At 37.3% G+C, this 12,218-nt stretch overlaps 1 protein-coding gene across 1 annotated transcript; it reads right to left on the bottom strand.

Annotated features, from left to right (window-relative positions):
- Positions 1-705: 705 nt before the first annotated feature.
- LOC124393499 (ADP/ATP translocase 3-like) lies at positions 706-10,292 on the bottom strand. Its single transcript, XM_046861390.1, has 4 exons — positions 10,039-10,292; positions 6,934-7,420; positions 6,122-6,262; positions 706-3,776 (listed from the first exon to the last, which is right to left on the bottom strand). The coding sequence occupies exons 1-4, from the start codon at positions 10,147-10,149 to the stop codon at positions 3,619-3,621; spliced, it is 897 nt and encodes a 298-aa protein (XP_046717346.1). The 5' UTR covers positions 10,150-10,292; the 3' UTR covers positions 706-3,618.
- Positions 10,293-12,218: the final 1,926 nt, after the last annotated feature.

Here is a 12,218-nt window from a genome sequence, read left to right as displayed (position 1 = left end):
TGTAATATTTTTTTACATGATTTGAAAACAGAATAAACTAAACTGACCATATTATATATTACCCTGGTATCATCCCACAATATATTTTGTTACAAATATCAAGTGGAGTCAAGGAAGCGAAAAAACTAATCACACCTGTAGCTTATAAAAAGAAACTGCTATGTGTATAAATTATATTTTATAATAATAATAATTCAAAGAGTTGACTAACTTCCCATATTTTAACATCATTATTATTATTATAAGCATCATCATCATTATTGTATCCATCAGCTTAAAATTATTGAGCTAACAATGTGATTACAAGCACCCATAGAAAGAGAGAAGTAAATTACCAATCTGGCAACTTAGATTGCATGTGTTTTATTTAAACCAGTACAGTATTCAAATTAAAAACGTTTTTTTTTTAAATTGCTAGTTGTTGTTTTTTTTGTTGTTTATATTTTTTATTTGTTTTATACTAGAGCTGCATATAATTTTGTGAATTGTTTTACATCAAATATTAAATCACTTCTTAGGACCCCCACATATTATTATTATTATTTTGACAAATAAGCTTGATATTAAATTATACCTGAGATCAGTCAAAGACAATATGTCTCATATGTCATTGCCCACAATAAGAGACACTGGGTGTAATGTTGCAACTCAAGTAATCAGACACCTTACAGACACCCTGCCAGCAGTAAAACAAGACAGACCACATTTGTTCATCAATAATTTAATTTCTTATCACTTACTCAAAAACCGAACATGCACACAAACTGGAAACTGTCATCAAAGCTGTATTTACTATCCAAATTAAAAAGGGAACACTTGTTCAAATGAATCAGGACTACAGATTTCATTTGATCACCATTACTGCACCCCTAAACATCATTTAGCTGTAATAAATAGACATTCGGTGCCACCCAGACGAGGATAGGTTCCCTTTTAAGTCTGTTTCCTCTCAAGGTTTTTTGGAAGGAAGTAATAATTGTAAACACATATTTACAATGAAAAAATGAACACGATTGTTCCTTATATTACCGCATTGTCTGTGGAAAGCTGCTTTGAGACAATGTCCATTGTTAAAAGCACTATACAAATAAAAATGAATTGAACTGAACTTGTAGAAGTATTCATTTTGTTCTGTCATCTGGCTCTCAATCAGCTAGTTTAGTACTGGATTGAGAGTGGAATCCAGGTTTAAATTATTACTCATGCTATGCTAGCTGGTTAAAATACATCACAATTACATAGACTAGCTACATAACCTGAGCTTACATTTCACAGTACATTTCATGAAAAGCCATTTAAAAACAGTAGACTATCCAATCTTTTTAACAAACATCTTTTTTCCTTTGTGCATGAGACCTAGCAAACCGAGCTTAGCTAGTACCACTGTATACAGTAATAAAAAGGATTTTAGTTATAAGGCATACAGTATTAATTATCTACAGCAATCATAGCTAATTTTAACGACATTGAAATAAATTCTATGAGTCAATTATAGTGTAAATTGGAATTAATTAGCAAACTATCCAGCCGTTCCTGTGTGTTTGCGTCCGTTTTAGTTACAGCTGGATGCTATGAGGATAGTTTAGCTAACAAATAATGGAAGAATATTTGTTTACTAGTTCAATATTCTGTGATATTCATGTTTGGGGTAACTGGTAGCATTTTTCTTGTCACATTTTAATACTACATTTCAAAGGAAGTCATTTAGAATTGTTATTTGAAGCCATATATGGTATACGAGATATTAATTTACTAGATTAACAAAAAAGATGCAAAAAGCATTTGAGCCTAGAATCATGGACTTTGCCTAAAACTAATTTTCCTTTCCTCATCAGCTACATTTAAGGTTCAGACGTGGACAAAATTGTTCATTAAAGAAAGAAAAACCCACAGTGGTCACTAAAATAACTTAAAACTGACAAAAGGATTAATTAATAAACATTTACTCAAAATCACAGTAAGTAATGAAAACCAGACTTTGTTTTTAAATTGTGGTTCAACAGAAGCATTTAAAAAAATGAACTAATGAAACTGGCCTGGACAAAAATGATGGTACCCTTAGAAAAGATTAAAAATAATTGTGAAAATAAAGTGTGCCCTGTAATTAGCGTCAAAGGTGCCTGCAAACTTGTAATCAGTCAGTCTGCCTACTGTATTTAAAGGGTGAAAAGTAGTCACTGTGCTGTCTGGTATCATGATGTGCACCACACTGAACATGGACCACAGAAAGCTAAGGAGAGAGTTGTCTCTGGAGATTAAAAAAAAAACTCTAGACAAGCATCTTAAAGGTAAAGACTTCAAGAATATCTACAAGCAGATTGATGTTTCGAATAATAATCTTCTGAAGTTTAAGGTCCACAGGGCTGTAGCCGAGTGGCTGCAAAGAGGAAAATTGATGACAAATTGAAGAGATGGAGAATATGAGTGGTAAGAGCCCAGAACAACTTCCAAAGAGATTAGAGGTGAACTCCGAGATCAAGGTACATCAGGGTCAGATTGCACCCTTCATTGCTGTTTGATCCAAAGTGGACTTATTGGAGGAGTCAAAGCAAATCTTTAAAAAAGCGAGATTGGAATTTGCAAAAATACAAATTGACAAGCGACAAAGCTTCTGGGAGAACATCCTTTGGACAGATGAGACAAAACTGGAGCTTTTCAGCAAGTCACATCACCTCTGTGCTCACAGATGCAAAAATGATGCATACAAAGAAAATAACACTTTACCTACTTAGAAACATGGAGGAGGCTCAGTTACATGCTGGGGCTGCTTTGCTGGATCTGGCACAAAGTCTTGAATCTGTGTGGGGTACAATAAAATCTCAAAACAGCAAGGCATTTTGGAGTAAAATGTGTTGCCCGGTGTCAAAAAGCTTGGTCTCAGTCTCAGGACTCAGTCATGGGTCCTCCAACAGTATAATGACCCAATGACAAAGAGTTAAAACACCCAAGAATGGCTACAAACAAAACATTGGACTATTCTAAAGCCGCCATCTATGAGCTTCGATCTAAATCCTATTAAACATCTGTGGAAGGAGCTGAAACATGAAGGCACCCTTCGGACCTGAGACAGCTGTAACAGTTTGCTCACGAGGATTGGGCCAAAATACCTGTGGACAGGTGCCTCATCCTCATTGGGAGTTACAGAAATTGCTTGATAGCAGAGATTATTGCTTGATTGCAGAGAAAATATTAAATTACGAGTACCACCAATTTTGTCCAGGCCAGTTTTATTAGTTTGTTTTTTGAAATGCTTCTGTTGAACCACAATTCAAAAGCAATGTCTGATTTTAATTTTTAGTCACAGTTTTATAACTTTTATCAGTTTTAAATTATTTCAGTGACCACTGTGGGTTTTACTTGAAAAACTGTCAAATTAAATTGGAGTACAGACATTTATGATCGCAATAAGACAGCATTCTTAGAGTTTTGCTATACTAAAACACACACACACACACACACACACACACACACACACACACACACAATGAAGCCCCTTTCTGTACATGAGGTAGCACAGAAAAGCTCGCTACTTCATTTCAAAGTGGTTTATGATTAAGTTGACTTTGGCTTTTACTTCACAGCACTTTTTCCTTCCTGCTGATGTCAGCAGGTGGATGTTCATATGATTTTCCTTATCTCATCATAAAACACTAACACCAAGGCACCTCCCATGCTTCTGAGAATATTTGACCAAGTTCCCTTATAGAAAGCGTGGACCCCTTCATCTCGAGCAATCTTCTTCCAGCAGTGCACTGTACCCGTGTAAATGACGTCAGCTGCAATAACAAAAAAGCAACATGTCTGCACACCAATATAAAACACAGTGATCAACTTAAAACAGCTCTAATTGTGTAGTTATTTCCATACTGAAGAAAACAAATGTCATTCACAATGAACTAGTAAGAAATATGGTGCTTTGAGTACAATTCTCTCATACCGACCACTGGATGTTCAACATGGCATCCAGTGTTGAACATCCAGTGGTCAGTATGAGAGAATTTTACTTAAAGCACCAAATTTTAACTGCTTTAATACAAGATACCCAAATATGTATGGCCCTGTCAAGCAGACAAAAACACAAACATAATGAATAGGACATGTGGCTTTGCATAGCTAAATGACATACAGCTGTTATCTCTTACTGTGTACTCACCTTTGTTGTCAGTTGACAGTAATGGCTGTATGTTGAGTTGTTTTCAGAGAACAGTAAATTTGTACTGCTGTACAAGCTGCACATTGACTACTCTAAATATATCAGGTTTCAGTTCTATAGTATTGCTCCTTTAGAAGAATTACTAAAATGGTTGCTAAAATGTGAGGGGTGTACTCACTTTTGTGAGATATTGTATATACACATGCTATATTGGCATCCTGAGGTTGCTCCAGCCCCAGTCACGTCCCACCTTATGAAGATTGTGGACCTTTAAAGAAGTAGATGCCGACCCCGCAAACATCCCGAACCATCCAGAGACGTACCAGTGCCAATTGGATCCCACTTCATGTGGAGTTTAGACACTGGATCTCCTTGAGTGTTTTAAGGCTCTGGCATTGAGAAGCTGGTGTCGGATCTATGATAATTGCAAATGTTGAGCTATTTTATGAGTTGCTCAGTAGCTCCTAGTTTTATAAACACAAATGACTGTAAAAGACTGTAGAAAGGACATTAGTCACAATCTTACATTCCAGTGCGTATGTTGGTTCTCACTCTTCAGTGTTCTGTATTGTTTGAAGTATTGTCTGTATTGTTTAAAGATTTATGATCACACTCTTGATGTCACCCAAATGAGGATGGGTTCCCCTTTTGAGTCTGGTTCCTTTCAAGGCTTCTTCCTCATAACATCTAAGGGAGTTTTTACTTGCCACAGTCACCATGGCTGCTCATCAGGGATAAATGCACACCATTCACCTTTACTCTTAAAATTCTGTAAAGCTGCGTTGAGACAATATCTGTTGTGAAAAGCGCTATAGAAATAAACTTGACTTGACCTGGCTATATTGCCAAAAGTTTGCAGACACCTGGTCATATATGGTATGGTCCCTATAATTCCCTCTACTTTTTGGAAAGATGTTTCATTAGATTTTGTAATGCGCTTGTGAACCACAAGGGTGTCAGGTACTGATGTAGGTGAGGAGGCCTGAGGTTCAGTCAGTGTTCCAAATCTTTCCAAAGGTGTTCAGTAGGGTTGAGATCAGAGCTCTTCATCAGGCCACTCGAGATCTTCCCCTCCAAACAATGTAAACCATATCTTCATGGAGCTGGTTTTGGTTTTCAAGTTAAAGTGAATGCATAATTTTATTATACTGCATCCAAAGATCGTGTGCTTCCAGCTTTGGAGAAGAACCACATAATGGCAGAAAAGGTCAGGTGTCCCAATACTTTTGTCCAGTACTGCTTGCAACCTTGGGGTAACTATAAATAATCAACTGCCCTTCTCCTCACATGTTGCTAATGTGGCTCGTTCTTAACAACATCCGAAGGATTCGACCATTTCTGTCCACACAGGCTGCCCAGGTGCTTGTTCAGTCTCTTGTTATTTCGAGACTGGACTACTGCAACTCTCTGCTGCTAGGTCTTCCTCTGAACGCTATTCGTCCACTGCAAATGATCCAAGACGAAGCTTGTGTTCAAGCTGCCCATGCTCTCTCACACCACCCCACTGCTGCGCTCCCTCCACTAGCTTCCAGTAACTGCATGTATCAGATTCTAAACACTGATGCTTGCCTTCAAGGCCAAAAATTGATCAGCACCATATTACTTCAGAGACCTCATCACACCTCACACTGCACCATGCTGTCTGAGATCCTCCAGCACTGTTTCACTGGTACCACCTTCTCTCAGTTTAAAGGTGAAGTAGTCAATGTTTTTCCTCTGTGTTGACACCGAGGTGGTGGAATGAACTTCCCCTAGATGTCCGAACAGCGGTGTCCTCAGCTATCTTCAAGCAACGGCTTAAAATAGCCCTTTTCAATTTTGCTATGTAAAAATCAAGAGTTGTAGTCTGATTTATATTAAGTTTGTAATTTAGCTTACCAGTGTAGATTTTTCATTGCTAGAGACTGTAAGTGAAATGTAAATGTAAATGTAATGTAACCAAATACTGACTACTACTAGCTGACTTACCCCCGTTAAGTCCTGACTGCATCATCATGCGACGACGCACTGTATCAAATGGGTAAGAGATGAATCCGGCAAGTGTAGTTACGCTCTGTGCGATCATCCAGGTCATGGCAAAGTGGATATTCTCAGGATCTGGAAACGTACCTGTACAATGGATGGATACATTTTATACGAGCAAAACTAACTATTGAGACACTATTCATTAAATAAATAAATTATTTTGTATATCAAGGGTCATGTGCTATTTTATAATATGATGAATAATGAGGGTGGAAGCTACACTGTTCAGTTAAGATGATACAAAATTCAGTAACTAATGATTACAAATAAAAATTTTAATGCAGTATTATATGTTCGGTATACTAGACTCATAATAAATATTCATTTCAATGCTTACCACGTATGGGTTTAATGAGCAGTTGGCCACAAACCTTTAGACATTTTTTCATTTTTAAATTGTTTCTATTTTACAATCGATTTGAAAGTAGAGAGAGGAAATGCTATTTCCAATGTATGTCCCTATGTTCGATCTCTGACCCCTTATCAATTTTAAAGTGCTTGCCAGTAAAAGTGGAACGTTGGAAAAGCTAGATGCATATACTCAACCTGGCAACCTCGAGAACATGAACCACACACAGGTAATTTGTACAATCTGAATGAGGGCCCTGAAACCAGACTTGCTTGTAATTTGGTAACTTTGGTAACTTGGTAATTTTCCCCATGTAAATATATCATAAAACTTTTGAACTTTAGTCACCAAATGTGAATAAGGCACACAGGCTTTAACAATCCAAACGGTAAAAAAGTGCTCTCACTCTTGACAGTGTCGTAGATGCCAAAGTAAGCGGCCCTGTAGATAATGATGCCCTGCACAGACACACTAAAACCACTGTAAAGGCCTCCTAGTCCATCAGCTTTGAGTATTTTCCCAAAACAGTCCCTCAGACCGGTGAATTCCCTCTCCGCTTTCGCCTTTCCGATGTCTGCTGCCAGACGAGTGCGAGCAAAGTCTAGTGGGTAGACAACACAAAGAGATGTGGCCCCAGCAGCACCCCCTGATGCCAGGTTACCAGCAAAGTACCGCCAAAACTGCGTGCTCTGGTCCACTCCATCCAGGAATAACTTTTTGTACCTATCCTTAAAAGTGAAGTTCAGAGCCTGTGTGGGAATGTATCGGATCACGTTGGCCAGGTTGCCTCGCCAGTACGAGAGGACGCCTTGCTCTCTGGGGATGCGAATAATGCAGTCCATGAAGCCCTTGTAGCGCTTCTCTGTAACGATGTGCTTGCTGGCATGTTGTACCTATGGGTAGATTTCAGAATTCTGAAGTTAGATCTTTCGACATCTTTTAAACATCTGTGCTTTCAGTAGCAGAAAATGATGGAAGAATTAAAAAAAAAAGTGAAGGATAACTGGAGTCCCATCAACGATATATTCCAGTCTCAAGTGCAGTGTTTCTATAATAGTCTTCAAATATACTAGCAGCTAAAATTGATTAATGATGAATAAATGAATGATCTAAAATAAAAATAAAAGATAAAAAAAAAAGTTTAAATGATTCTAAACATTTTTACATGATCACTTGTTTTTTGATAGCTGATTTCAAAATAAGTATATTGGCTACATTGGCAGAAATAACATTTTCACATGCAAACTGAGTTGAAGGTCCAAATCCATGGACTGATTCCAGATCAGATTTATTATCCAACTATCCAATCTAATGTACAAACATTTTTATCCCGTATACAGTATATCTACAAAGTCAGACATATTGCCTTTTTCTATAAGCAAATTTCTGTCATAATTATCATGAAGAAAGGCAAGTTTGTAACCAGCCCTCATCACTTGGAAACCACATTCTGCTAGTGTGGATGGCCTCATATACACAGCCTAAAGATACACATTATTACTGCAGATGGTGCTTTGGAAGGCCACTAAAAGTTGCCTATTATAAAAAAGTTTGTTATTATAAAAGGTCTACAATCACAATGTAATTCACCAGACTGGTTGTGCAGGTGCATATGAGCCTTGTGTTGCACATGTGAATGTGTATATCACACTAGCCTTCCTGTTACAATTCTGGTATTTGATGAGACACAGTAAACTGATCTAGTAACCTGCTGGTATGAACGGTGACTAAGTTAGGAAGTGTAAACAACTTTACAAACTGAATAAAACATTTATTCCTGTCACTGATACAGGGTAGGTTAGATAGGATATCTAAACTATACATTATCCTAGAACTGAATAGGTTCTGGGCATGTGCAGCTTTTTAGTTAGCATCATGTTACACGCTGAAGCAATTATCATAATTAAAACAAAAATACATTTAGTTTTCAAACAGTTCAGTTGTATAATATTTGGCAATTCATTTATGGATATTTTAGAGTTGCAATGTTTGTGCAAAAGTTTGCCATAAGGAGGAACAAAACTTTGGCTTGAACTAGGTTATAGGCTTCTTTATGAAAGGTTATCTGCTAAGCCACAGTGTTTATATGTAAACACGTACAGTCAGCATGTCAGCAAAGTTTAATTTCCTCGCACTTACTCATATACATATAAATTCATTGACATACATATTAGCACTGTAACCTATAAACAATATGCCTCTTGGATATCTTGGTATCAAAAGTTAGGTAAAAAGTAGGTAACTGATCTTCATTTCCAAAATATGACTGGTAGAAATGTCTGTATATGAAGATCTGACTATGGAAAAGGTGCTTGAAAAGGATAAACATTATGTTCTTTACATTGCCCAGTAAGCGATCCAGAACCAGACTAAAGATAACTGGTTAAAGGGGATTATTATGTGAATTGTCTGTATATTGAATTTTTTGTTGTTGTTGTTGTTGAATTCTCTCATGTGAATAAATGAGTGTCTGAAACAGCAGCTCTGACAGGAATATAATAATATAATCGTACAAATCACAGATTTATATTAATGTGTTCTAATATAACATTGTTTGCATTGTAACAACTCATTCACTGGGATTTTAAGTCTAATAATGAATGGATTAAAAAAATAGGTTGTTCCTCAGCTGTTTGTGATGTTCAGTACATTTTCCACCATATGATAGGATAGATGACTTTCTGCCTTCCTGTAGTATTACCTTCAAAAAGAGAGTGAAACAGTGAAGCAGGCAAGTTCGTGACTGTTTACAGTTGATATAACCTTACAGTGAATATAGGAACTGATTTCTTTGGGGGATTTTAAATCCTGCTTACCAAATGGCTGTTTTTGGGAGGTTTTTGCAACCGATATGAAATACTCTATAGATTTCTTTACCTGTAACCTGAACATACAGAATACTAGATACACTCAATTTTATCAACCTCTAGTATATCATTGTATATCTAGAAACATAGTCTTGTGTTAAACTTATTTCAGATGCATTATCCATATCAGAGGTGCCCAGTTTTTCCTATGAAGTGCCAAAAATCGAGCTTGATTACACAATATTTAAGATTTAATAAATAAATAGAAAACATGGCTCTGTAATCTGCTTCTGGTTCTCAGTGACACATAGTGAGACACAATCCTATTTATTGTACAGTTGATTTCAATGCCTAATACAGATGTTCATTGGCCTCTAATGAAAGAATGATAGCTGGTTCTTATTCTTCAAGTTTTTCCCCAATGGCATTTTCCCCTTTTTCATTTCTTCTTCACAAATTCGACATAACCCCAGTTTAGGCATCTCTGCTTTATAGAATCAGAACAACACAGAAATCATGAGCTACTTCCAGGTCTTGGCAGAACATCTTTGGATGCTTCATGCTAACAAACACCTTTGATCCAGGCGATCATGTTATAGCCCCCAGTATGGGGAGGAAGACACCACCCACGCGAGGGCACATGACTACTGGTTTAGGGTTTATGAGTTCAGGGTGGCGCTCTGCCACGTCGCTCGCTCACTCACCTGAAGGAGCAGTTTGACTCTCTCGAGTGGAGCTACGGCGGTTTCTGAAACAGCAGCCGCGATACAAACCGCCGTGAAGTCCTTGGCGAAGGTGACTGCGGAGACGCTCATGGTTCACTCTGTACAGCTGTAGTGCAGCAGTGTCCCACAGCAGCATGCTGCTCACCTGCAAACGCTCATGTGATGTTGGGTTGGGCGCCTCCCCCAGAATCACCATGGTGCTCCATTAGCGTTTCCAGAGCGAGACTGTGTGTGTGTGTGTCTTCTGGTTGCCCCGAGTGCAGAGACTGCCTGTAGTGTACACTTAATACAGTACATTTACATTTGCGGCATTTAGCAGAAGCCCTTGTCCAGAGAGACGTACAAAAGTGTTTTGAGTCTCTTGCAATGAACAAATCTACACTGGTACTCTACAATCTAGAGTTTCAGCTTCTTTGAAGAACTCTTTCGAGGTCTGTTCTGAGTGGAACCCATCTTGGAAAACATCTGTATGGCTCTGGTCACTGTACTGTAACTTAGTTTCAGGGTGTTACTGATCTTCTTATAGCCTCAGCCATCTTTGTGTAGAGCAACAATTCTAATTCTCAAATCCTCAGAGAGGGTTAGGGTTAGGGACCCTAATTTTTACTGCTCTAATAGAAGATACACACATTTGTATGGTGTGGCTTTGCATGGTTACATGACGTACAGCTGTTATCACTTAGGGTGTATTCACTTTTGTTGCCAGCTATTTGGACATCATTGGCTGTATGTTGAGTTCTTTTCAGAGGACAGTAAATTTACACTGCTATACAAGCTGCACATTGACTACTCTAAAATATATCTAAGCTTCATTTCTATAGTTTTGTCCATTGAGAAGATATACTAAAATGGTTCCTGAGATGTGAAGGGTGGACTCACTTTTGTGTGATACTGCACACAGCCAACTTCAAGCTCAGCATACATGTTCTAGGCCAAAAAGCCTGTAACACATTTTTTCTGTAATAACAAGCAAACGTTTTTTTTTGTTTTTATAATTTGCAGCTTTTATTGTGTTTACATTTTAAGCCTGTTCATTTGTATGTTTCCGTGACGTAACTGAAGAAGACATTGGCGAATATTGATGATTTACCGCCACCTATTGGTGAGTGAATTTTGGATCATTCTTTTAAAACATAAATGCAGTGTATAGTTTGAAGCAGAAAAAGCAACAAATGCATTTATATGGGGTTGACAAAACATGGAAATACCAGATATTGTCAATGTTTTTAAGATTTGAAGCCAAGGGTGTGACCCTATCAGCTATTACCTATCACACAGAAACATGAATCCAAAATGTACAGAAAGTGCCATATGTTTTAACCACACAAATTAATGTGCTCGTCTCATCAAACTCGCTCAAATCCCTATGCTTGCTAATTTTTCCTGCTTCTAACACGTCAACTTTGAGGTGTTAGAAGCAACAAAACAACAATTGCTGTCTTATATATCCCACCCACTATCAGGTGCCATAATGGAGAGGTAATCAATCAGTGGTATTTACCTGCCAGTTGTCATAATGCTATGCCTCATCTATATACAGTGCATCCAATAAGTATGAGCACAATGAGCACATAGAAAGAAATGTAGAAACTTAATAGCGCTAATCTTGAAAATAAAAGAACTTGCAGATCACTCTGCCAGTTCTGCCTTGTCTGTATAGACTTTATCATCCACCAAGCACCTTCCTGATCTTCATTCTCAAAATCAGGTCAAGAAAAAAACACAAGATGTACTATTGTAAAAAAAAATCAGCCATACCAGCAGTTTAAATCATGTACAGATATGTAAAATGTTATAATTACAACACATTTTCACAGAATAGTTCAGATTAAATGTTCTTATTGGTCTTAAAAACAAGTGAAATAAAGAAAAGTGACTGATACTGATACCTAAAATATCATAACACTTTTTGAATTATGCACTGTTTATTGTGCATTAAATTATGTACGCATATATGCATACTGATTACGCAGAATTTGTTTGCTTCTATACTGTTCCTATAAAGATTCATATAGACCATATTATATTCTATATATCATGCAACTGCAAGAGTTAAATGATACAATTTTGCTTGCATTGTATTGGTTTTCGTCTATTTGATTATTGCATAATTGCAGTTATATTAAAAACCAACATTAGTGCTGATTTTTTTCCTATGC

This window comes from Silurus meridionalis, chromosome 1 (assembly GCF_014805685.1).
Source record: "Silurus meridionalis isolate SWU-2019-XX chromosome 1, ASM1480568v1, whole genome shotgun sequence".
Classification (NCBI taxonomy): Eukaryota; Metazoa; Chordata; class Actinopteri; order Siluriformes; family Siluridae; genus Silurus; species Silurus meridionalis.
This window is presented reverse-complemented; position numbering and strand designations above follow the sequence as displayed.

Coding starts and splice junctions, on each gene's coding strand:
- LOC124393499 (XM_046861390.1), bottom strand. CDS start 10,149: ATGAGCGTCTCCGCAGTCACCTTCGCCAAGGACTTCACGGCGGTTTGT. Junction 7,421..10,038: donor GAGTCAAACTGCTCCTTCAG/GTGAGTGAGCGA, acceptor ATCTACCCATAG/GTACAACATGCCAGCAAGCA. Junction 6,263..6,933: donor CATCTACGACACTGTCAAGA/GTGAGAGCACTT, acceptor TCCATTGTACAG/GTACGTTTCCAGATCCTGAG.